The sequence below is a fragment of the Microplitis demolitor genome, chromosome 7 (assembly GCF_026212275.2).
Source record: "Microplitis demolitor isolate Queensland-Clemson2020A chromosome 7, iyMicDemo2.1a, whole genome shotgun sequence".
Classification (NCBI taxonomy): domain Eukaryota; kingdom Metazoa; phylum Arthropoda; class Insecta; order Hymenoptera; family Braconidae; genus Microplitis; species Microplitis demolitor.
In genome coordinates this window covers 21,834,164-21,860,925 of record NC_068551.1, presented here as the reverse complement: position 1 = coordinate 21,860,925, position 26,762 = coordinate 21,834,164, and the positions used below count along the sequence as shown (strand labels likewise).

Below are 26,762 nucleotides of genomic sequence, written 5' to 3'. Positions count from 1 at the left end.
GTAATACTGTGTTTCAATTCAAACGTGAAGAAGGATCTGGACTACTGCTGCCATTTTCGATGATACTGACTGCCGCTATCGAACCGTCAGTTGATACGAACCTATCGACTTTGCGATTAATCGATCGCCCCCACTCTAGCAAAAATTTAAACGCCGAATACAGTGACGCGCAGTAGCGCCAACTTGGCGCGAAATTTCAAAATTGAAACTTAATGATTCACAGCAAAGTAACATCGACCGTCAGAAAACTAGCTCTCGTGGCAATTTAACCTCTGGTGAACATCAAAATGCCTATTTTAACTTTGTTAGCAATTTATCATAAATCATTGAGGTCAAAGAAGTCGTGAGCGTTAGTGCTGCCCTCGTTCGGTAGCAAGAAAACCTCTCATGGATATATTTTTAACTTGCTCCATCCTTCCTAACCAATTGACTGACATTTGTCATAAGTCTAACATTTTTTTATCCTAATTAACGATTATTTATAAATATCAAATATTATTTTAAAGTTTCTCAAAACAAAAGACTAGATTGTAAATAAAAAACTCATGATTATTTTATCGAGTTGATTTTTAAATATTTCATACTAAAAATTAGCGATAAGTCAGGGCAGGTTCACGCAGATTTTTGCAATTGTGCTGACGATTTTCAAAGGATTTAAATTTTGTTCAAATCGTCCATCGATGATACGTAACATTTATTATATATGAAAATAAGGATTTGAATCAACGAAATTTATTAAACCAACATTGACATTTAAAAATTACTGAGACTTCTCCGGGATAACAAGAATGGAGGACATGCAAGAAGAGGTTAGTAAATAATTAAATATCAAATTATGAGCTATCAGTTAAATTTTACTTGTTTATTGCAGCCACAATTTGTCGTCGATGATGTCAGTAAAATAATAAAAGAAGCTATCGAAGTATCCATAGGCGGTGATGCCTATCAACAGAACAAAGTCGCTCAGTGGACCTCTCACGTCGTGGAAAGTTGTCTAGGAAGTCTCACTAAATTACAAAAACCCTACAAATATATTGGTAATTTTATTTTCATATCTTCTGTCATCAATTCATATTTTTTTTTCAATTCCTGGATTAATATCCGTGCCTCTAATTGACGATAGTTTTCAATGATGACCTGAGCCCCAAAGTTGGGGTTTGCAAAATTTTTTACACTGACTCATATATTTTGATATATTTAGACCACCAACTTCCGGGTTTAGCATTAATAAAATAATTTATTTTTCGAGTACATTGTGCTCATTCTTTTAAAATCTAATCGCACTATGATGTTAGTATAAATAAATATGCAAATTTATATTCGGGTGCAATCAATATATATATTTTATATTGCATGATTGTGAAAGCAGCAGTCATTCGACAGTTTATTCATTTTTAATAGAGAAAGTAAATTTCGATAGAAATAAATTTTTTAAATTCAAACTTAAATTTTTATGCCCATATTTTTTAATTTCACGTAATTAACATCAAATTTATCAGACGTCTATCCCCAAAAATATGACATATTTACCATAAATTTACTTATCAGTTTCAATTTTTATAAAAGTGTCATTTTTATTTTTGCTAATCTTTAGTTAAATTTATCTGTAAAAAAAATTAATTAAAATTTTTTTCATTGCTAATTAAAAGATTAGTGTGAACATAGCAGATATCAGATAAATTAAATAAGTGTATTTTTTTTTTTTTTTTCAATTTACCCCATATATTTAAAATTTTAAATTTGTCTTATACATTCAGACTCGTAATTAAAAGTTGTTTTGGTAAAAAAAAATCGCATAATAAAAATAATAATTTTATTAGTTATTAATTTTTTTATTAATTAATTTTTTAATCAATAAAATAAAATATCATTTATATTTTCAGTGACGTGTACAATAATGCAAAAAAATGGAGCCGGATTACATACCGCGAGTTCATGTTTTTGGGACAACACAACCGATGGCAGTTGCACAGTCAGATGGGAAAATAAAACCATGTACTGCATAGTGTCCGTTTTCGGTCTCGCAATCTAGAGTATCCATAAATTTTATTCCCTTAACTTTAAAATGAACATCCTCAGTCTTTTATCTTAAATTGTTAGCCAGCATTATTACTTGCTGCTAAATTTATTGACATAAATTAACTCCTTAGATTAATTTTCCATTTTATATAAAATTTTATTGTAAAACTGCACAAATTTAATTTAAAATTATCGTCATGTCTCAGCACCTCTTATCAATTAAAATCTTTCTATTACCGCTTATAAAAATAACTAATCATTTACTAATTAAATTAATTATCAGTTATATTTATATATGAAATATTAATTAAGCTGCGAGCTGTAATCATAAATGTTTATTTAATTTAATTATTTTTTTATACTTATAATTGTTTATAAATGTAAGAATTTATTTTATTATTCCAATGGTGGCTTATAAAATTAAAAAAAAAACGTAATCAATTATTTAAAATTAAGTCAATAAATTATAAAATAATAAGTTTGTATAAATTATATGAGTTCAGACTGGTCTGCTAAATGAGGATAAATGTCATGGCTGTCAGTGGTCGAGTTTCTGTCCGAGAGAATCATATTTGGTGCCAAATTATTTTCGTTGAACTCGTCGTCAATGTAAATGTCTTCAACAGTTTCATCAGTGAGGTCATTTGTTTTTTTACTCGTTACTTTAGTTAGCGGTGACTCATTTTTGCTATTGCTATTACTATTAATTGTCAACTCGCACAAACTAGGCGGTAATGACCGTCTGCGTGACAAAGATATTTCTGAGTACGAGGTGTACTCATTTTTTTTATGCTTCAGATGATCACCAAACAACTCAAAATTATTTTTTTCACGATACACTGGCGGTTTTTCAGCAAAACTACTACTGGAGTCATTGCTCTTTAGCCCGTTGATGTTTACTATCTCGTGTCTTATTACTCCCGAGTATTCATTACAACTGCGAATAGGAATTCCGCACTGCAGAGCCGTCTGTACCTCGACCAAAGTAGGCGAAGTCCGTTCTTTACTCCGTAACTGTTGATCTGCAGGACAATTATTCTCAGTGCCGTCGTAGAATTTTTTCAACTCCATCGTGAAGGTCCCGGCACTCTCGGATCTCTCTATCGGACGAATTTCTTCGTCGACGTTGTCGTTCAACTTGTAGAGCTCCTCAAAAATAGACTCTGGAGTGCGCAGAGTATCGTGAGCCTCGCCATAGTTTTCAAACCCTTTGCTTCCAGGTGACGTCAGCGACTGGGAGGACGAATTATTTGCGTTAGCGGAAGCCTTCACCAGATCGGTAACGCGTTCCAGAGTGTCCTTGAGAGCTTGCAGTGAACTGCTGCGGGGAATTTCATTAAGTGCTTGATCATTTACGAATTTCTGTGCGGTAAATTTGCCGTTCCCGTTGCTACTGAGGCCGGGCGAGTTGTTGATGACGAAGGTCTTGTTGCTCGAAGACGAGGAGGTTTTATTTCGGTACTCCAGAGAGTCTTCAAACTGTCCGCTGGATGTGTACTGAGATTTTTCTTTTCTCCAGAGCGATGACTCGAAGAAGCTCTGAGAGCTCGAGTTCAAAACCTGCGGCTGTATCACGGCGCTTCTTATCGGAGGTGGGACGTAGGAGTAAGGCGGCCTGGGACTGGATCCTTTCCTGGGGGTTAATTTAGTCTTGGATTGTTCAACAGAGGAATTCAACTTGGGTGCGATGCTGGTCTTGTGGCTCGCCGGTTTGTGCGGCTCGTAGTCTCTGCTAGCTACTTGGTTTATTATTTTACTCTTCGTGGACTCGTATCTCTGGAAGGGGTTGTTCTGCATCTGGGTGATGTCGGTTGTGAAGAACGTGTTCCTGCGATTCGCCAGTATCTCTTTTATTTTTTTTATGTCAAGTCGAGGATCTCCTCCCGCCTCCTCGGGTATCGATTCGTTCACATTTGAAATAAAATTCGGCCTGCGCTGCACCACCGGAGTTTGCCGGAATTCGCGGGTGTAAATCTCAGAGTTTTTTGTGTCAAGCAAGTCAATACTCTTGAGACTCGAGCTGTCGAAGGATTGGTTCAGCAAATTTTTGTTCTCATCTGAAAATAATTTTCGCGATTCTATTTTTTTTCTCGATGCCGGCGTTCTTTGTAACGCGAGGGAATTTTTTAGACGCGGAGTTTTTTGTTGGATTGAAGCTGAATTTTTTTTATGGACTAATGGAGTTTTTTGTTTTATCAACGCAGCTCTCTGTTGAACTATTGGAGTCCTCCGTTGCATCGCGGTAGTTTTTTCTCTAACTATTACTGGATTTTTTTGCTCGACTGTTGTTTTTTGTTGGTCAGGTGTTTTATTGCTCATAACTTGAGGGACATTAGCAGAAGAAACAGACACAGATTGCAAAACAAACGGCGAAGTGTTGCTGGTAATCATCGAGGTCTCGGACAAATAACTGAACTCATTAAGAGTATCGCGGTTATTGACAAAAGATTGATCAACATAAAGAGGTTTCTTATCTTCGTACTGCATCTCGAGTCTGAGCAAGAACCGGCTCATCTTCATCATGTCCAGTGTCCTTTTGTTAGCATCCAGTACCAATCCAGTTTCCAGTAAATTCTTTAGCAGAGGCGGAAAGTTGTAATTACCCGTCATTATGCCTCGTTTCAAATCAATATATTGATGCTCAAGCTCTTCTTTATTCAAGTCCGCCCAGGGCACGCTCATCGTAGACATTTCCCACATCACCAGCGTAAGTCCGTAAACGTCAGTCGCCGTCGTCGCTCTTTGATGGCTAAACAGTTCCGGTGCTTGCCATCTAAAGATCTCCGACCTCAACCGATCTTCGTACTTGCGTACGTCAACAGACATCTGTAATTAATTCATAAAATAAATTCATTAAATATTCATTGATAAAATCATTAGCCATTAAATAAATAGACTTTACTTACTTTATTAATATCAATAGCCAGTTCCCAGGCCCCGATTTTCATAACTCCATTGGACGTCAAGAATATAGAGTGTGAACTAATGGCAGTATGAATGTACCCTCGCATGTGGACATACTTCAATGCCGAGGTGAGTTGCCCAGCGTTTTTAGCGATACCCTGTATTGAAATCGGGTTGCACTGCTCGTGAATATAATGATAGAGTGTGCAGTCAATAGGTTCACAAATTGCAGCAATATCATGGCTGCCGCAGTGTGTCGTTCCCATTAACAGGACGAGATTCGGATGCCGGATCGCGCTCAGGATTTTAATGTCAGCCTTGACAGCATTTTTGCACTCGTTGCTGAGATGTCTGCGCAATGATACTTTAATACTTTGCCACTCTGCGTACATCATCTCGATGGAGTGGTCCTCGGTACCAGCAAGCCATCCGATTTCGATTATCTCCGATGGAGACGCGTATGGTATCTCACAAATAGTCATCAAGTCTGTAGACTCGCTCTCCTCATTGTTCTTCGCCGTGTTCTCGTAGTTTTTTTTCCACAGTATTGATGGGCTCTCTGTACGCGCTTTCTCTGGGCTATTGATAATGAACCCTGGGTCTGATGGGTCACGTCGACGGTCCAGAAACGCTTGGAATGCTGTGCGGTAGGCATCGCTGTTGAAAAAAATAAATGAATGTCAACATTATCTTCATCATATTTAAATAACAATGAAATTAACCAACAAAATTTATTGATGACACTTGGTGATAAATAAAAATATTTTAAGGCTTGGAAATTATAAAAAATTCAAAGTAAATTTATTTTTACCTCTGACTTGGTTTATTTTTTACACGAATTGATGTCGTAATTATGACAGTCCGACCACGTGAACTTTTTTTTCTCAATCGGTTGCCACAATAACAATCACTTTCATATGAAGAATATGACAGCAAAGAAGACAGAGATGAGGAGGATGATTTATAATCTGATGACGTGTCGATTGAATTTATTAAATCGTCAATTGAATCATCCATAATTAATTTTTAATTAATAAATTAAATTAAAAGTAATTATAATAATGGATATTTACATTGACAGGACAATGGTTAATTTAATTGGCAAGTGTTGTGCCATAGAAGACAGATGGCGCAATTTCAAATTTTTTGGACCTCCCGCCAAAGAGTTTTACCACAATGGCGGCGTCAGTAATCATCTCGCGTTAATTAAAGATTTTTCGAGATTAATTGAAGTGTTTTAGAGGGTAATTAATAATTGTGTGTATTTATTCTTTATAAATAATTAGTGGGGAATAAAATAAATTGATTGAAATAATTTATTTAAAGTAAAATTGAAAATTTTGGTCCTGAAGTTGAAAGACAATCAAAATTTTTCGAATTTTTTTGCCAAATTGAGTACTAAAAAAAATAAAAAATAAAAATATGCGCATATAGGAAATAAAATAAAAATTAGAGTTGTAATTTTTTTTTTTAATTATTGTTTCAAAAAAAAATTCGAAAATTATTAGACATCGGCTGACTTCATAATCCTGAAGTTAGCAGGCAGGTGAAAATTTTTTAATATTTTTTTTTTCTTAAGTTTATCATTTTTAAAAAAATTCGAAAACTAGTAGACGTCGACTAACTTCAGTATCATTAGAAATCTGAAACTGTGAATTATAAATGATGACAATGGATTTTTAGTTTTTGTTTAATTAAAAATAAATAATTGAAAGTGATTGTTTAATTGTGTCGTAATTTTTTTTCGCGGTAGTGTTTAACAATAAATGAATAGTGTAATTTAAATTTAAATTAAATGGGTGTGATATTTATTTTTAAAATAAATTTCCGGTGATTTGTGAGTTAATTATTTTATCAGTGAATTGTGTTAGTGAGTGGTTATTTTTTTTTAATTTGTGATAAAAAAAAAACTGACAATGAAAACAGCAGACATCGACACTTTTAAAAAAAAAAAAAACTCATTACGTATGATTAGAAAAATTTATATGAAAAAAGACACGAAATAATTGAGTCATCTCCTTCCTATGGATTTAAAAAAAATGTCTGCTGATTTCACTGTCATAAAAATATATAAAATAATTAGTGATACGTACTTATTGAGACCAGTTAAATTTGGCGGCAAACTTTGGCGGCTTGTGTCTCTTTGAATCATGTCTCTAAGGTAAGCAAAAAAATTGTGTTTATTAAATATTTAAATATTTATGATCTTGAAAATAGCAGACAATTACTTGGTTTTTGTAAATTAATTGTTACTTATTTTTAAAAATTAACAAAAAGTCCGCGAACGCAAAACTAAATTCAAAAAATTACTGTTTGGTCAAAAGCTCCAGTTTCTGATATTATTTTTAAAATTTATGTGGTAATAAATGTATCATAATCTATAATAATGAATATTAGAGTCTGAAATATAGTTTTGAATATCATAAAAATATTTATATAAAAATATATGATTTAAAATTACAAGATCGCGAAAAAAATTCAAATTTTCCGTTTCGGATTCGTAGTAAAAATTTTTCTATATAGAATATTTATGGAATTTATTATTTTTACGAATATATATATATATATATATATATATATATATATATATATATATATATATATATATATTCGAGTAAATTCCTACGCGAAACTTTTTAGAGTTTTTTTTTTCATGGATGAGTTTTTTTTGTTAATTTGAATTGTTGGTTTGAAAATAATAAATTATTAGGGTGTCAGGTGTCTGCTGCTTTCACAATCACTATCATTATTAATTGCATGTTTTAATAAATTATCAAAAGTACATAACATGTAGTTTCGTAAATGTTTAGCATAAAAATTGGCAACAGGAATTTTAGCTAGTGAATTAACAATTGTTCGATTGAGTAAATATATATAGATATGTAGGCATTACAGAGGATCGGTGAATTCATTTCATCATCCTGTCTATTGAAAACTCACTTCCTGACATTAATTGTGTAATTTTACAAGAACGGATGTGTTTGTAAATGTTTGTTGTATAATAAAATTTAAACTTTTTCAATAGTTAGGAAGAGTACAGTATAGGTACTGTCAGTTTATGTTTGTAATTATTATTATTATTGCGATAATGTCCAAACAGCATGCGTCATTGATCAAAATGATTTACAATCTGTTTTTTAAATGGTAACCTTTTTATTGTTTTGGGGATCGGCTCGTCAGCTAAGTTGCTAATATGTACTTGAGGACTTCAGTTTAGAGCAACACTATAATAGGTTTAAGTTTTACTAGGGTTGCTGGGAAATTCCCACCTTGGCAGGTAAATGGATCCTATAGGTTGAAGTAATGAGGGATTAAAATTGTAAGAGTGGATTATTTAAAATAGTGAAAAAGGTATTACTTTAAAGCAAGTGCGTAGTGCTGAGGTAAAATAATATTTTATTTAGGAAAGTGAGTCTTAGCATTTATTCACATTTGAGATATCATAATTCTACGAACCGTAAATATCCAAAAATTAGACTCTAAGTAACAATTGTTAGCCATCGACCATGACATTCACTTTTACCGTTTAATACCCATAACTTCCTTTACTTTTAATTTGTTTCAACTTTCAGGTAGATTTTGTTATTTTTCACTCCGTACTTGAATTCATTCATTTATTTATTCATCCATACATTTATATATATATATATATATATATATATATATTATTTATAAACTACACTATCCAATTAATATAAAATCCACTGGATATTTTATTTTATAAAAATTTTTCTAATTCCACTGACTCCAATTTTAAAATTAATTTATTTAAAAATAATTTTATAAATTCTTACCGTCTAAACCATTTGAATACACCAGTCATTCCCATAACTGATTCCACACTGAAACAACTGATTGTTAATAATTAATTAATCAGTTAATTAAATAAATAAATAAAACTTAGACCGAAAAAAAAAATAAACAAAAAAAATTACGAATGTTAGATAATTCGTACAAGCGTGTCACGTGGACTCTCAACAGAAACTGAAAAGTAAAATTTGCGGCGAACTACGTCAGCCGAGCTGCACTGACTACTTACTCATTGTCAACAATACTATTGACCCCCACCAATTTATGAATTACTCTAGGTACTGGGTTGGTACAGTTGTAGGGTACCCAGGCAATTATCTTTTACTTTCTCTCTTCCGGCTCTACCTTTCGCCATCTATTAACAAATTTTACATTAGAACCCATTTTATTTTGTTGTCCAAAATAATGTAAGCCCGGGAATATTTTTTTTTGAAAAATTTTTATGAATTTATTTAATGGAAAAAAAAAAAAAATGATATAGAGACATTAGGTTTAAATAAATTGTAAAAATGAATTCAATTAATTGTTAAAATAGTTTGTCTGGGTTTAAATCAACGTCTTTTAAAGAGGAATGCAGTGAATTTCCTCAAGACTTGTAATGTGAGGATGTGAGAGTTTTTTTTTTACGCAATAAATTTATTTAATAGATGACAATTAGATGGATGATAACTATACAGATAGTAAAAACATGTTTTATGACAATAAAAGTGTGTAAATAAAATAAAATAGTTAGTTTATAATTTATTTTAAATTATTTACATAAATTGTTAATTTAAATTTCTAATAGTTAATTTTTTAAAATTTATAATTGAGTATTTTGGATTGACAGTTAGTTCCTCAAGTTAATACTTAAATAAATTTATTAAAAAATAAATAAATGTTGGCACTGAAAATATTCGATGACTGTAGACAGCGGAGGCTTTTAAACAAACAAGTCTATAAATTTTTCAAGGTGCTTTCAATTCTTGCTTTACGCAGAATTTAAAACTTTCCCATCCTTCGTTTCTTGGCTGAGTCTGAAAAAAGTAAATAACGTGTTCAGTTAGTTTGGGATTTTAATTTACTTTTTTAAAATGTTTATTAGCTTTTTTTTGTTTACTTTGAATCCGCGGTGCAGACGGTCTTTCATTATGGCGATAAATTCTTTGTAGGACAATTGTCCGTCACCATCTACGTCAAATATTGCGAAAACTGTTTCAATTATGTGCATTGGGATGTTTGTTCCTGTGCAGATTTTCACTGCGCGTCTAAATTCCTCTGGAAAAAAAAAATCAAATTAATATTTCAGTTTGAAATTTTATTTTTCTGATGATTCCACTCAGTTAAAAAATTACCTTTGGAAATTGGATGATCAGCAAGAGTGTACATTCTCATGGCAATCGCGAAATCTTCTAAAGAATTCAAAAACTGATAGAAAAGTCGAAACTCTGGAAAATTAATATCTTCATGCCGCTCTGAACGTTCTAATAATCTTCCCAAATATTTATCATACTCGTCAGTATCCAAATCCGTGTAGCGCAGCAAAATTTTAGCAAAGTCCAGTTCCGAAATAGTGTCGCTTCCTTTGCTGAATTCCTGAAACTCGAGTTCCAGCACTTCGTGCTGAAGATTTTCCATAAATTGTCTAAACCCATCGTACTTAAGTTCCTTGGTTCCGTCTTTTCCGAAGAAGTGAATCATGATCGTGGTATCTACCGCGTGCCTGCGTTGCAGTCCCTGAAGACATTAAAAATAAATTTAAAAAGAATTTTTTTAAAAGCAATGATTAACTTAAAAAACAATTTACTTCGTCATTTTCTTGAGGCAGAGCCACACTGTCATCGGATACTAATTCATCGGTAGAATTTACAACATTTCCGCCGTGTCTTCCTTTCCACGCGTGACTGAAAATTTTCTCCATCTATTTTACATAAAAAATATTAATATATTAATAATCATCGTATTCAAATTATTGACAGATAGTTTTATTACGGAGGCATTAGAGCTGACAAATATAAGATACGAGTAATTAATAAATTATAGACAATTAAATACACAGAGGGTTGATAAAATGATAAAGTTTGGGATCAATCCACCGGGTTTATTTTTAGCTGCGATAATAAATTAACAAGTGTTACATACATAGATGGTAGAGTTTGTTGATGAAATGTGTATGAAGAACTTACATAAGAACTCGATGTATTTTCACTCTTTGATGAATTACTATTTTCGTGGCTGTCTCGCAGTATTGTTTTCATGGCAAGTGTCATCTCTTCGCTTGGGGTAACTAGTTTTTGCAGCTGATTTTTTGTGAATAAAGCAAACATATAATTAAAAATGAGCTTTTTTGATTTATGATTATAATCAAATTAAACAATTAATAAATAAATAAATAAATATAAATAAATATGAGTTGTTTAAATAAAAGACAAACGAAAAATGTTAGTAAAGCGTGTAATGAGTAATAGCTTATTTTTTTTGTAAAATCAAAGGAAAGCGGATGTGGAGTGCTTGTGCAATGTTTTTTTTTTGTTTTGTTTAAGTAAATGAAATAAATTAAAATATTACTTAAATTAATATTTTTAGTTTATGATTATAACCCGGGTAAAAAAATTTCACGCCAAAAAAAAAATACAATTTTTTTTTTTGAATTGTTGCCGACAAAAAGCCTGAATAGTGAACATAAGACCGAAATTTGGCTGAAAATGAGACTTAATAAAAGCCAAAAATAGGCCGATTCAAATTATCGGCCAATTTTCAACCTGTTTTTTTGAAAATAATAAAATTTCAGCGTGATTTTGGTCCTTTTCAATAAAATTCGACGACTTAAGCATGATTTCGGTCAGATTTACGTCTTTTTGTATGAAATTCTGTAGTTTCGGAGTGATTTTGACCTTTTCCAATAAAATTCTACGACTTTGCTGTGATTTCGGTCAAATTTACGTCTTTTTGTATAAAATTCTGTGATTTGGAGGTATTTCGGTCAGATTTAGTCTTTTTGGGTATTTTCGGCCACATATTTTTACCCGGATATTGAACAATGATTTGTTTTATTCACTTGTGTAAAATGTTTATTAAATTTTGACAAAAGCGTTTGTTGTGATTTTGATGTAAGTAATAAGCAATTAGAGATGTTAATTATTGGGCTGATTAATAGTTTAGATTTAAGGGAATCTTATTAAATTTTAATTTAAGTGATCTATCAGACATACACGTAAAAACACAGCAGACGATTAAAAGTTACAAGTTCCAGCGTCTTCAAAAGCAAAAATCCAATTTCCTTCGTAGCGTCACCTAATTTATATATATATAAATGTATTTATATGTAGATAAAATATAGGTGAATGTTTAAAATATAAACTTTGTGAGTTATTGTTGTTGTTGTTGTTGCTGTTATTATTATTATTATATCGTTCACGTTGCGAAGCGTTTTAAATTCCGCGGCTTTAACTCACAACTCGTGCAGTTGTCTCGTTGAGCTCACGATCTTTCACTCCGGAACCGAACAGCTTCCTCATCTGTGAAAAAATTAATTTCATGCAAGAACTAATGACAGTGCTGGTCGTCCCCACAATTCGTTTTATTTTATTTTAATGAATAAATGTATCCGTGAATTTTGTTGATGGGATCTATAAATACAAGCTTTCATTTTTAAATCGGGGTAATTAAATTCAGTCTTAATTGAATTATATTTAATTAAATAAAGTGAAATAAAATAAAATAAAAAATTGAACTGTTTGGTTGCAACGATTTCTTCAGAGTTCTTACCACAAGAAATTCATTTTTGTCGACTATTTCATTCCCATCGGTATCAAACATATTGAATGCGATTCGAAATCCTGTTTGTGGTTCTGTAATATTAAATTTGTTTATTAATAATATATATTATATATGAGGAATTTATTTTTTGTTAGTCGTTCGTTATAGATCTCATTATTTTCTCATTCAAACTAAAATGTTTATCCTTCAATGGGTATCAGAAATTGTATAATTTAAATTATCTTGAAAATTTACGTCAGAAAAAAAGGCACCAAAGTTTAAAATGCAAACTCTTCCCCATTGATGAAATAAATTAAAGACTTTATTGTAAGATAAATTTAACTTTTTCTCTCAATGTTTATTTTTAAAATTTTCTTTTCTAATCCAATAAATTTTATCGAATGTATATTTTTTCAGCCATCAATTTATAATTATTTATATTTTTTACGTCAATTCGTTTCCGTTATACCCGTCAGCAATCAAACGAAACTTTTTAAATTTAAAAACTATCTTATAATTTTATCCCTCTTACGATCGTAAATTCATTAGAAAAATAAAAGCCAAGATCAGAAGCTGGAAAATTTAGTTTTTTTTTATTCCAATATGTTTATTCGGCGGGAAGTTACGGCAATTTGAATTTAAGTAATTTAATAGATGGTATAAATTAATAACTGAGATCGATGAAATCTCAATTATCACAAGAAAACTAATTTGCGGAATAAATTTATCGCGAGTAATGACATTATGGAAGTTAATACATAATAAAAATATCTATAAAATGTATATTTATTTAGTATTAAATTAAAATAAAGATATGATAAAGTTAAAAAGACAATTGATATATAATGTACAAGGTATAAGCTCGTTTATAATACAAGTAAGCATCTTTTCGCAAAGATAAATGTACACAGAAACGGGTTTTAATATCAGGGTATTGGAAATACGATAACTGATGTGTCTCGAAGTTTGTTTAGCGCAGTAATTTGCGCTATAAATTAACTATAGAATACTGCTGAGATACTTACTCGTGAGTATGGACAGGAGAAACAGGTACTCAGTGTAAGAAATAATTCCTGAAACCGAATAAAAAATAGTATATATTAAAAATAGTAATGATAAATAATAAAAAAAAAATAAATAATCAAACTAAGACTCGTTAATTTCTTACACTCGCAATAAATTGCGGAGTAAGGTCATATTTAAAGATCGCCTCTACCCGCAATGATTTTTATCCTGCTCAATAAACCCGTCGCACTCTACTTTATACTCCTGTAGCTCAATAAAATTATAGACGTGTACGTGATGTCAGTCTAGGTCCATCTTTATTTACATTTGATGTCTATGACACATTGCCGTGTTTAGTTTCAGCAAATAAAACGCATTTGCGTTTATTCTTGACATATGTGTTTTGATATATATCCACATGCTTGTATACCGATCTGTACTCTCTTTGTGGTCGTCAAACCATCAATCACTTTCACAGATGTCCTATAGACATACGACGTCTTACTTTCAATCTAGTTGACGACTTGTAATGTTAATTCAACCGCCATAAACAGTATGCAATAAATTTATCATGGATAGGGATATGCTATTTATTTTACAAATGAGTTTATGTCAGATTCATTTTTCTGATGTTTATAACGAGTTATTTAAAACGAGTTTTTTTTTTTAAAAGGTTGTAAAATTTTTTAATGACTGATAGTTCTTGAGTTTTCTCAAGTGCTCCCGATAGTTTTGAATTTTTGGATTGTCTACAATATTTTTAAAATTTTTATTAAATTTCACTGCAGTTATAGATTTTTTTTTAAATATTTTAATTGTCAAATTTTGAATTATAAAAATTTTATAAAATTTTCTGTCATTTTGATAAAAAAAATAATTTATTTAGAGACTTCAAATTAAATATATAAATAATTATAATAATTTTTTTTTTATTATTGAAGGATGTTATTGTTAATACCTTTGTCTTTGAGATTTCTGAACATATGTGAATTCCCTCGTTGCAATAAAGGCGTCGTATTTTTAATCATTTCAAGATCTTTGTTAGTGAGAACTCTTCGTTTATATCTAGCTAAAAATATATAAAAATTATTTTTACTTCAAGGTTTATGATTATACTTTTTTTGAACATCTATCATAAATTACGCGCAAATGAGTTAATGAAAGATGAATAAAGTAAACAATTAGATTACTTACGTCTGGGCTCGCACTCGACGATGCTGTCAAGGAAGTCTTGAGGTGTCATATATAGCTGCCCATTGAATTCTACCGACGCGAACTTGATAAATCTTCTCTCTCTCATAGTCAATTTAACCGCCTTGGGAAGTTCATCCTCGCGCTGTAAAAAGTATTTTCTTTGTATGTAATTTTACTAATCAGTGATCTCGGGAGCTCGCGTAGTAAATGAGAAAATGGGTACTTAATATAACAGTAGATATAAATTTTAAAAATTTTTTATCTAAATTATGTTTGGAGTAAAAATTATACCCATCAAGTCTGAGGTCAGATGTCGAGGAATTTTTGAGAAAATTATATTGAATAGATAGAGAAGCGATAAAGAGTGCCGAGAAAATCTTCTCGCAAGTGGTCTTGCTCGTGTAATTTTGAATATAAGATAGACCGCTGTATGGGTGAATTGTTTCTTCGAACCGCACGGCGGAGCCACTGACTGGGTTTTCATAACTCAATTTGCTCTGAGGAAGGTCCCTGGATCCCTGGCAGAAAGTGTCGTAGTTTAAGACTACTAGCCTCCACTGTCTTCTCAATACAAGATAGGACGCGTAATTCCTGAGATTAATTTCTCAGGTGCGGATCTTTGAGATTGGTGTGAGTGTATTGGTCAAAGTTAAAGTAATGTGCGTTGATCGATTCGACAACTCAACAGGGCCTACTACGAAGAAACTTCTTTTGACTATCAATTAAAATAAATTTTTAATAATTTATTTATTTAAGAGACTTTTTTAAAAAATGAGGATAATAAAATTTTATTTAAAAATTATTAGATAAAATAATAAAAAAATTTTTAGTTGAAATTTTTACCGTCAATTTAATTTTATTTACGATAATATTTTATTTAAATATTCAAAAAAAATTTTTATTATTAAATATAAAAATTTATATATTCGACCTTGTGGTCTTTATTTAATTTTAATTTTGTTTTATTTAAGAAAAATGTTTTTTTTTGTACCCAGTTAAAGTAGTAGTAGTTTTATTTTTAAAAATTATAATATTTTTAAAAATCCGTTAATGTGTTTTTCGCGTAAACGTGTTACGTGCGTTTAAATTGAATTTAAACACGCACGGAAGCGCCAGTTTGGTTGTCGAAACGATCGCTCTGGGAGCTAACGAGCGCACCGAGGGGCGCCAACATATAACATATAAAACACATAACACCACACGGTGAGATCAAATATAATAATAAAAGTCGACCAACAAATAATGCAAAATATTCAAAAACTTGTTGGTATGAGACACCACTCGGTAACAAACTTCCACAAGGTTAATGGGAGTTATTTATGATAACCCAAGTCAATAAATTTTTTTTTCTCACTTTTTCTATGACAACAGACAAATTATTATATATTAATTATTTTAAAAAAACCTCCACGAATTAATTATTCCTCTCTTCTAATTTAAATATAAAGATAACACGTGTATTTTACCAGCCCCCGTCGACTAATCGATAAATCGCTTTCTCAACTCCCACCGTCTTCTCTAATTTTTGTTCTCCCTACAGGAAGTGTTTTATCGCAATTACTTTGTCACTAAAATTTTACTTTTAACTGTAGATCAAAATCAGTTTTTTTTTCTCAAAATTAGGCTATTCCTGTCTATTATTTATTTTTTAGTCTGTTTTTGATTGTCTTCAGATCAAAAAAAGTTTAAAATTTTCGTAAAAATTCAAAAACAGATCAACTAGTTCAAATACAGAGCAATTAGTCCTAATTATACCGAAATCAATTCAAATTTTTCGGCGCGGAAATTTAAATTTAAAAAAAAAATTTTAAATTACCATTTTCGTAAAGTGAAAATTATAGACATGGGTGGTCTGGTATTTTAATAATCACCCACGTTAGTTGATATATCTTTTAGATGGAATCGTATCATTGGTAATCGACTGGTACATGTAATACATTAACATGTATGTGAGTAAAGAAATAACTTAAAACAAGACGATGCCGCTGATAAAATCAACCCTCTCAATTCGACGAACCCGTTGTCAGAGTATAGTTTTATTCTGTTGAGTGTGAGGCCACTGGCATGTGCTACTTTTTAACTACACGACTTACAAAGACTTTTACCTTGATCACACTCAACTTGCACCTTCACTAAACTATTACCAAAACAAAGACACGTGACAACTGACTTTAAATAATCACTCTTGAGATAATCATCTCATACATTTATTTATCCAAGGCCTTTCTTTTTAAAATATTTGATTTATTTATTTAAAAAAAAAAAAAAAGTATATTTTTTCCACTTAACATTTGAATTTAAATATTAAATTAAATTTATAAATGTTTATTAGATAAAAATAATATATTCTATTTCCGAGCTCTTGATTTTGTAATTTATGGTTCAGCTAATTGGCTGTATAGGAATAAATAAGTTTAGTCTTCTAATCAGCCGTGAAATTAACAGATTGCATGGGGGATTAGTCAAAAATATATATAATATATATGTCCGTAAAATAAAAGCGAAAAAAAATTAAAAAAAAAAAGCCGGGATTTATATTTTCGGTTTATTTGTTTTTGATGATTGCACTGATAAATCAAAGGAAAGCAGTACGAATAATTGAATTTAAAATTTGAGAGGGTAATGAATTTTAAAAATCACCTTTGGCAATTCGGGATATTATATACAAACGTTAATATAATATATAATATTTGGCATTATAATATAAATTTTGCGTGTGCGCCTATACGGCAGACTGCCGGTGTGAGATTATTATTCATCGGTATTATAAATAATGACTTGGATTCGCGGGTACGTACTTACGTGCTCACCTTTTTATAATATTTAAGTGTGAACGTGATAACTCGATAATATAACTCAAAATATTTATAATAACGATTTATTTAAATTGATTCCTTTATAAAAAATTCCACCAGCACTTAATAATATTTTGTTACACTAAATTACACACCCCGTATATATATCATATATATTTCAATCAATTGCCTCGTTCAGCTTTTTCTAAAGATCAGATAAATAAACACAAAAAATTTTCATATACATATACATATATGTAGACATATATCGGGCCTTTAGGGCTGGAATTTTTAGTAATCCGATAATCACAGGTCCAAGTAAGATTTATTGTCCTGTATGCAAATTGATCTTTGATCTTTAGGAATTTTTTTTTGTTTGTAGTAATTTTTTTTATTTAAGATCTTTTTTATTAATGAACGGGATAGTGATGAAGATTTCCTTGGGGATTATAAAATATAAAAGTATCATTCAAGATCCATTAGTCACTTCAGCGGCTCGTCAAGCTAAAACTCGGTAATAAAGACGATGCCTGAGTAATGTTAAATGATAATATAAAATATATATACACGTACCAAGTGCTAGATACATTAATTTCAAGTGCGTATATGTGTATGTATATGTATATATATATTTATGGACGGTATATTATGTACGAGGATGAAAATTGAATTGCAATGTCATTGGAATATATTCATTTTATTTAATCGGAGTAATGTACGATGTTATTTACTTGTAAACTGTCAATGTCCCTTACATGCTATTTATAATGAAGGCAATATTTTTATTGCTGACAATAGACGCCTTGTCAACTTCATTATATATATTAATTTATTTATCTGTTATCAATTATTTATTTAGCGACTTAATTGCTGAGGACTTTTGAGCGAAAATAATTTAAAGTGTTGACAGTGAGAAATTTAAGTAATGAATGAAGCTTAAAAAAGGTATAAGTAATTTAAAGTCACAAGTGGATTTTTTTCTGGCTGAAATCGATGATGGAGTAGAATTAAAAAATAAGAGAGTGAATAAAAAGGGTAAAGTGTCTTATCGATTGGTCCGAAAGAGGCTTAAACGAGAATGAGTTGAGCAAGTTGAGAGTGAGAAAGGGTGGAGTATGCTCCCGCACCCGGAGGCGTCGAAAACTGGTAACGACTCTCTGGCTTGTCGAGACATGTTAAAAAAAGAACCGGGTAAAGTTTGAGAAAAAAGTTTAAAAGTAAATGAGAGTGAGAGAAGAGTGAATAAAAGATTTGCGATTTGTTAAATACGGCAGAGCAGTTACACTGCAGGGTCCTGGCGTCTCGCGAGTGTCTGCACACTTGGTCCCATTCCGTGTACAAGTACGTCTTGTTCTGTTTATATGGTACAGGTCTCTACCTGAGAGCCACAGACTCAGGTTGTACCTGGTTCACTTGCATTGATAAAGAGTCTGATCGTGTAGTTGTTACTTTGCTACGCTATATGTCCATACTTGTCTTTTTTCGCAAATAACATCACTTTATTGTGGTGTCGTCAGAGTGTGCCGCGTTTTCTTTACCCCGATTCGTAAAATCTTACGAGTTTATACATCCGAGTATTTTAGCATCTACGTGAGGTACATACATCCACGTTAGTTACTATTATTTGTATGTAACTCTGTGATTCTTTGGTTATCTCATTGAGGTATCAAGGAAAAGAGATAACTGGTTTTGTATCTTGTCGACTTTTTCCACTCTCGAGAGTATACGAGAATTCAATGTTGTTTTAAACTAAAGAACTTATTTTTTTATTTTTTAACATCAAGGCTTTTTAGTTTTATTTTAGGTTTTTATTGTAAATGAAATTCTTCTTGTTTTTTCCCCGGCACTAAATCGAGAATCGACAACTTCAGTATACTCTCTTTGGGGCATGATATATCTATTGGTTAATATTTAGTTCCGCCCCTAAGTTTGTTTTGGAAGCATAGAGATTAATCGATGATACGGTTTATTAGCCTTTGCTAAAATTATATCTTTATTAAATTCTGAGTGGGCTTACATTAGATCCCCACTTACAGAAGGGTTTTTTTTATGTATTATAATTATCCTTCAGCATACAGTACCTTTAATTATTTATTTTACTGAACATCTTGATTAAAAAATTTATTATTTTAATTTACATCCGTAAAAAAAAATATTTCAATGCAAAATTAAATAAAGTTTCGAGTATCAGGTATTTGAGGGAGATAAAAAATAAAATTATCATGTTGATGGGAGTAAAATAAAGTAAAATTGGTAAAAAATATATAGATTCCGAAGGTATACACAGTAATAGACACTTCAAACAGACGTTGGGTTAAATATAAAGGCTGTCAACGCGAATCTGGTCAAATTTAGGTTTTTTCAGAGCTTTCATTTGCATACTATACTTATAAATTCACTCTGAACAATTTTACTGTTTTACTTTTACGAGCGAAAAATTTGTGCTAATTAGCCGCAAGAAGAGGGGATTGAACATTAAATTTAATAATTTACGAATAATTGAGAGTGACGAAAATAATGAATTTAAATGAAAAGTTTTTTTCCATTTTTTTTTTTTTCGTCCATTTAAAGTATTTAAAATAATCCGTTGGTAAGCCGAAAAATTGAATAAATTTTATCGGATTGTCATGTTTTCTACTTGATATTCTTATGCCAACCTGCTTTTATTTCTCGCCGATTGCACTCGGTGTTTTTTTAGTTTTTTACACCTGTCTATCTTATTTCGCGCCTCGTCGACTGCAAGCTGGTTATTCTACATCACTTTAGCACGATCAACATGACGCCCAAAAATTCCGGCCGAGATTTAGCATAATAATATTCACCCTAACGTCTCTTATTAGCGTAATAACTTGTCCATTCACATTTATTTCTTTTTAAAATTTATTTCTATTAAAACAAAATTTAAAAAAATATCTCGTACACCGTTTCGAATTTCAGTATTTTTTTTAACTTAAAATTACACCGTTTTAAAAATAGTAAAGGATACTTTTTTATAAATTTAAATCGTCTATTCCCAGAATAAATAAAAAAATAAAAGCGATAGTAATAACAATAATTTTAGTAAAAAGAGAAGACATTAGTCGAAACGATTCAGTTCAATGTTCAGTAGGGACATAAACTTTTCCGGCGACACGATCTTAAGAAGTGTTAAAGAATTTCCGGTACAAACTTAAAAATAAATAAAAACAACAGAACCGAGCCCACATAACAAGGGAATATCTTGTTTACTTAATTTATTTTTTATTAAATAGTAAAACATATAAATTTGAATAATATCAGCTCGAGATAATAAAATTTTTGGTAATGTTGTAAACAATTTTTACAGAATGTTTTACGATCGATTTAACAGACGATAATTATAATAAATTAAAATGATAATAAAATTAAACAATAAATTATTAAGTTTAAGAATTTCACAACTAATGTGTGATAATTTTTACTTAACGACTTTGTAATACTGTTGACACAGATTGTGATGAGATATTTCTGTAAAAAAACACGAATATTTATAATTTAAACATTAACTCCATCGCTTATTATTCATAATATTAAATCCATGGGGCACAAATTTTTTATATAGAAAAAAGTTACACAAATTCATATATATCTGTATCCATATATACCACCTGTGGTGATGGTTTTTATTTCACGTATATATTTCGGATAATAGAGACATTGCCGCACTGTTTTTTAAATTAACCATCGGTTCTATATAACCCACCCAAACAGAAGTTGACGAAATTTTCTATTTTTCATTTTAAAGCCGAATTAATTCCTCCCGAAACCGCGTGATGGATGTCGGGGTTAACACTATGGTGCCAGGTTCTATCAAAATATTTTCATTATTAAATAGTAGACGTGTCGATAGATACCTTTTCTAAATTAATTACCGTCGCCGCGCGGGAAAAATTAAATCAAAGGCATTTACATACATAATATATAATATATACCCATATATTATTTAAATGTATCAGGATCTTAAATCAGTTTGAGTTTTAAAATTGAATAGAAATTCAAATCAGACGGTGGCTGCTGCAGAATATAATATATATATGTTTAATAATATATATAACAATATATATCTGATCTCTTACTTGTGTTATCTGCGGTGATGATCAAAGTCTTCGCACCAACCAAACGGGCTTGTCTGATTTAGTGAGTCGAAAATTGGTCGGCACAGTCAACGACTTGAGAAAAATATAACGCACATATATATGTATGTATATATAATTCGCGAAAGGTAAAATTGAAAATTTAAATGTCTACTTATAGTCTTTCACGATACATCGCGTGCAGCATCCTTTCATTTTCTCAAACCTCGTGTTATATATATCGTTTATCCCAAATTACATGTGTTCTTTATCGAAGGCGGAACGGTATTCAATCGGTCTTTACTATCGCTACGCACGTCACATATTCTTCCCGAAACGGCAAAGTTAACTAAAAATTTATTTAAAAGTATGAAAAAAGGAAACGGAGCTGAAAAAAAAAAAAAAAATGAAAAAAAAGGTGATATGATATATTTTAAAAAATTTTTAAACAATATTTTGACTTTATCGCGATGGCAATGTGTCATCGGACCGCACCGACCTCCACGATAGTGTCTCAGTTTCTTTTTTTTCTTCGCAGAATAAGATGTCTAAATTCACTAGATCCTGTGGCTCCAGGTCACTATTATAAACTTTTTTAAATTATTCCATGAGAATAATAATAAAGCAATTTTATTTTATTTATTTGTTTAAAAATTTTTGTTTATTTTATACCCACTTTAAACGACACACTAATGACGTTTAAATTATGGCCTTTTTTTATTTTATTTATTTAAACATGAATATTTAGTTTTTGTTAACACAAGACCAAAAAGTATTTAGTTATCGAATTTACGTCTTTATTGAGTTCTTTGTCACTAAAGAATGTCTTGTATCTACCCCTCAGAAATAAAATTAAAAAAATACAACCGTCTTATTTTCTAATCTCCGTGTGTCCCGAGCTAGAAAACATTCCAATTTAAAATTCCACTTTAATCCGTTTGAAGTAAATTCCAACCAATTTTCCCTTATCTTTTTTTTCCTACATCCTTTTGTTCTCAAAATTATTTTTTCTTCGCCTTTTTTTTTTTTCGTCAAAGTTTTAATATAGAAATAGAGTAGACTGAGTTAAAATTAATTTATTCATTTATTTTTTCTCAATTTTATAAAATAATCAAAGTCCAAAAAAACTTGACGGGTTTTTGGAATAAATTTTTAATATTTTTGATCATTATTAATAATTGCCTTTGAAAATTAAAAAAAAATAAATTTTTAAAATAAAAGTATACATAAATATAAATGTACAGTAGCGTGGGATCGACAAAAAGTTCAAAAAATCCTCAATAAATATATATAAATACATATATATTGTCAAACCGTTGGTGCAAAGGGCAACCGAAAAAATAATGAATCACAGAGTGAAGGTATATAGATACAAAGTCGTCGCTCATATATATATGTATATTTATATTTTACAGTAGATATAGAGGATCGACGGCGTGTTTAACGATTTTAAATTCTCTTTCATATATCGCGATGCGGTGCGGCGGATTTTAAGCAGTTTTAGATATTAAAAAAAAACTATGGTGCCTCTTTTTAGGGACCTTAGAATCTATACGGTAAAAAAGAAAGATGATATTATTTACGATAACTTTGGGTGGCACTGCTTTCTACACAAAAAATAATATTTCAATTTTATTAGTCGATACAATGATAAATTTATTATAATCTTAAATTAATAACGTCTATTTAATTATTTTTTAACCAGACAAAGATGATTGATTTTATTTAAATAGACATCGGTAACTTATAGATATAGTATATATTTAAATAAACTATAATTACTGAAATAAATATTTAATAAATTACTAAAATGTGTTACACGCGTGACTTAACATATTAAATCGCACTTAATAATTATTATTTATCGCGTATTTCAATTCATTGATTCCTATAAATGTCTCATATATCTTTACCACCGTGTTCTTTCGCGTATTCAAAAAAAAAAAAAAAAAGAAATAAACTCTAAACTAACGAATGGAATCATTAAAAAACACAAATAATTTATAGGAAATAAAATTTAATAATCAGGCAAATTTATATGAAGTTTTTTCGCGCCCTATCTCTCCCCTTCGTGTCTTCCACTCGCGACTTTTTTTTTTTTTTTGATACTTATCATCATCATTATTATTATTATATTTTAGCCCTTCCGCATAAAGTAATTGCTTCTATCCACAATAAAAGTTGATGTAAAAATGATGATTTATATCACAAGCCAATTAGGAGTCGGTTGAGATCTTAAATCAGAGCAACACGTATATTCCATTTAATTCCTCTCGTTTTACTTTGCGCCTCTTGGATGATGAGTTGAGAAATAAAATGAAATGAGAGACCGAGAGAGAGAAAGCTTTGAACTAAAATAAAAAGGATAATGACAAATGTATACAAGACAAAGAAAACCGATGTACGAGGGGGTTTATATCATTCCCACCCACGTGGAAGACGTGGCACTCGTTATTATGGACTCTAATGTATCAACAATCTCTTTAAAGCCTTCAATAATTTTTTTTTATTTTTATTTCTAGTCGTTATGAACTCTAATTGAAATCAATTTGTATATGAGCGATGCTGTTAATGTCAATAACCCATTGACAACTAATTTTATATACTTGTATATAAATATATACATTGTATGTGGATGGTTTCTTTTGAGATGGTTTATGAGCCTTGAGTCTTGAGTGTGATAATTTACCCATGTCATTCGAAAAATTCTTTCGAGTAGTAATAAAATAAAAGTAAAGTAGACAGGCGCCATTACTATCTTTGCATTAGCTGGGTGGCAAGTGGGATGCACTGGTCAACATTTCATTGAGTTAGTGTCTTTATTTGATAACTTGAGGTCGCATTTTTATTCAACACATCTCTTTGCGTAGGACGATGATTAATTTTGATTTAAATTTAGATTAACATATTGGCTTTTTCGGGAAATTTATTGGGTTGTGAAATTAAACTCGCTGTCACCTTGACTGTGATAATAAATCATCGGTTTTAAATTTAATTTGTTTTTATTTCGAAATAACGCAATTAATAGTCTACCCATAAAACAATTAGCCGTTAATGGAATTAAACTGATAAAATTTGACGCACTGACTGACGCTAATGGGACAAAATATTACGAGAGGTTATTAGTAAAAGGTTCGTGACCCAGATACGAGACTCGATTCAGTGATTGACATTTTAGAGTAAAAAAATATAAATTTAGGTGCGTATGTCATTTTTAAATTTAATGTTTCGGAAACACTGATAAGGTGGCATTTGTATAAATTATATTTTAGAGATTTAGTCTGTTATATATGTACATATATTGATATTTATGCATTTGAGTAAACTAAAAATGTAGAGCCTTAACAAACCGACAAAGAAAATTCAGAGCCAGTACGCTAATTAACGACTTCCTTCTATCGACCACCCGGCGGCGTAAAGTAACCAGCAGTTTAAACATCAAAAGGAAAATACAGTAAATTACAACCTGTTGCGGTTAAAAAAAAAAAAACATTTATAATAACAACAACAATTCCATGTAGAAAATGATTTTTTCATGTTCTCGTTGAATTCCAAAAGGTTGTCGTCATTCGAAAAGACATATCAAAAATATATGTGTAATAGGTTTTTATAGCCGTGTTGAGATTGTAGAGGAGATTCTATCAGAAAAGACATTAATGAATTTTCCTTCCGAAAGAAATCCCCATTAGAATACTTAATCACCCTTATCTGTTATCTAGAAAGATTTTTTTTTTTTTTTCGTGTAATTTATTATGAATATATGTGCGTGATAATCTTTAAATAAATGATTGAAACGGTTGATTTGAAAACGTCTTATCACGTGTCCTGCGCGCGCATAACGGTGAAAAATCAAATCATTATCAATGTAAGATTGTATGGATTGTTTTTTTGTCCAAGTACAATAATTGCAAAGCAATAATTAGCTGATAAAGAGAATATTAATCCACATAACGCAGATAAATATATGATAATAGTAAATTTAAAATTGTGATAAGATAAATGATAAAAAAAATGTAAAAAGACAAGACGTTTTCCGGTAAAACTGGATACAAGAAAGTTACCTTGCGTGGTCGAGCTGCTGCATAGACGACATTGACACTGTGATATTTTTTTCCAGCGTATAATACAATGCCACCGATGGCAATCAACCCAGCACTTGTTTTTATAAATTTAATAACATTGTGGTTAGTTTTAAAACTGTAATTACTGTTAACAATGTTGCTGTAACTATTTTTGAGCGGTCGGAATAAACGTCTCGTGATATTCGCCATATTTGTGGCGCAATACCGACACGATAGCTAGTGGTGCTGAGTGTTGTTGGAAAACGATGTGAACTCTGTTTGCGCGCGCGTACTAAACGTACCGAATGTCTTTATATAAATATATAAACTCTACTAATACCACTTGAACATGTTGGGTTTATAAATAGATTTAGACTGACGATATGTAGATATCTATAGAAACAAATTGTCGTTTTCCTCAATCCTCAATACACTGAGGAACAGCGCTGAGGTAGTATAGAGAAAATGTTTGCTTCTCTTGAAATTTTTATCGAGTTATTCTTGTACTAATCACTACATATATTTACTATGTCAAATTTAATATCAACTTGTGACCTCTTAATCGTTGAGGCAATTACTGATTAATATTTAAACTTATTTTCCATGTCTATGTCCATGTTTATAAATAGAAATAAAATATTATTTTATTTTCTCTTTCAAGCTGACAATTTTCAGATATTTTATTTTTTATTTTTATCAGAAACTAGGCATGCGGAGACTTAAAAGTTTGATGATTACGGTTATTTAATGGCACTTCCGTGTTATAAAAAAATTAATCTAAATAAAAAGGCTCGAAAATTATAAATAAAAGGGCGCCGGCGGTTGGTTTATTATTTTGTATCCTGGGTGAGGACATTCCAGAAGTGTGGACATAAACTAGTCCTGATCGATCGAACGTAATAGTCGATTAATTACCATTACATCGTGATAGAAAGTACATGCAACAGATATCTACGAGTCATAATCCGTACAATGAACTTTCAAGGCCAATTATTTCTTAAAAGGAAAACCCTAAGGATAATTATGACTATTTGTTGTTACCCTACGCGAGTCATACTGACTGCAGCCACTGAAAACTGGGAAAAATCCGAAAAAATTTTCCAAACTCTCCCGTATGAGATCCGGATACTTTTGTTTTGTTAATC

The 26,762-nt window shown here is 30.7% G+C and overlaps 3 protein-coding genes across 4 annotated transcripts; 1 reads left to right on the top strand and 2 right to left on the bottom strand.

The window, feature by feature from the left end:
• Positions 1-392: 392 nt before the first annotated feature.
• On the top strand, positions 393-2,351 carry LOC103569486 (dynein light chain Tctex-type). Its single transcript, XM_008546800.3, has 3 exons — positions 393-809; positions 872-1,037; positions 1,884-2,351. Exons 1-3 carry the CDS (start codon positions 789-791, stop codon positions 2,030-2,032), a joined length of 336 nt encoding a protein of 111 aa, XP_008545022.1. The 5' UTR covers positions 393-788; the 3' UTR covers positions 2,033-2,351.
• A 36-nt stretch (positions 2,352-2,387) lies between these two features.
• LOC106693063 (uncharacterized) lies at positions 2,388-8,997 on the bottom strand. Its single transcript, XM_053740736.1, has 5 exons — positions 8,963-8,997; positions 8,718-8,774; positions 7,017-7,079; positions 4,926-5,580; positions 2,388-4,845 (listed from the first exon to the last, which is right to left on the bottom strand). The coding sequence occupies exons 2-5, from the start codon at positions 8,750-8,752 to the stop codon at positions 2,509-2,511; spliced, it is 3,090 nt and encodes a 1,029-aa protein (XP_053596711.1). The 5' UTR covers positions 8,753-8,774; positions 8,963-8,997; the 3' UTR covers positions 2,388-2,508.
• Positions 8,998-9,454: 457 nt separating this feature from the next.
• Positions 9,455-26,046, bottom strand: LOC103569487 (calcium uptake protein 3, mitochondrial). Of its 2 annotated transcripts, XM_008546806.3 has the most exons (11): positions 25,618-26,046; positions 14,671-14,812; positions 14,435-14,545; positions 13,497-13,544; positions 12,481-12,563; positions 12,168-12,230; positions 10,899-11,012; positions 10,520-10,633; positions 10,068-10,449; positions 9,833-9,990; positions 9,455-9,749 (listed from the first exon to the last, which is right to left on the bottom strand). In XM_008546806.3, the coding sequence occupies exons 1-11, from the start codon at positions 25,825-25,827 to the stop codon at positions 9,681-9,683; spliced, it is 1,494 nt and encodes a 497-aa protein (XP_008545028.1). In that variant the 5' UTR covers positions 25,828-26,046; the 3' UTR covers positions 9,455-9,680. The 2 variants fall into 2 exon arrangements, with proteins under 2 accessions (XP_008545028.1, XP_008545029.1); XM_008546807.3 differs by lacking the exon at positions 12,168-12,230 and having other exon boundaries at positions 25,618-26,043.
• Positions 26,047-26,762: the final 716 nt, after the last annotated feature.

What these genes read in the sequence shown, in the direction of transcription:
- LOC103569486 (XM_008546800.3), top strand. Translation starts at nt 789, where the DNA reads ATGGAGGACATGCAAGAAGAG. An exon ending in TGGAGGACATGCAAGAAGAG is followed by an intron (nt 810 to 871) that starts GTTAGTAAATAA and finishes TGTTTATTGCAG; the next exon opens with CCACAATTTGTCGTCGATGA. An exon ending in AAAACCCTACAAATATATTG is followed by an intron (nt 1,038 to 1,883) that starts GTAATTTTATTT and finishes TTATATTTTCAG; the next exon opens with TGACGTGTACAATAATGCAA.
- LOC106693063 (XM_053740736.1), bottom strand. Translation starts at nt 8,752, where the DNA reads ATGGGAATGACTGGTGTATTCAAATGGTTTAGACG. An exon ending in GTATTCAAATGGTTTAGACG is followed by an intron (nt 7,080 to 8,717) that starts GTAAGAATTTAT and finishes TGCTTACCTTAG; the next exon opens with AGACATGATTCAAAGAGACA. An exon ending in TGGCTATTGATATTAATAAA is followed by an intron (nt 4,846 to 4,925) that starts GTAAGTAAAGTC and finishes AATTAATTACAG; the next exon opens with ATGTCTGTTGACGTACGCAA.
- LOC103569487 (XM_008546806.3), bottom strand. Translation starts at nt 25,827, where the DNA reads ATGGCGAATATCACGAGACGTTTATTCCGACCGCTCAAAAATAGTTAC. An exon ending in CGTCGAGTGCGAGCCCAGAC is followed by an intron (nt 14,546 to 14,670) that starts GTAAGTAATCTA and finishes ATATATTTTTAG; the next exon opens with CTAGATATAAACGAAGAGTT. An exon ending in ACGAGACAACTGCACGAGTT is followed by an intron (nt 11,013 to 12,167) that starts GTGAGTTAAAGC and finishes ACAAAAAATCAG; the next exon opens with CTGCAAAAACTAGTTACCCC.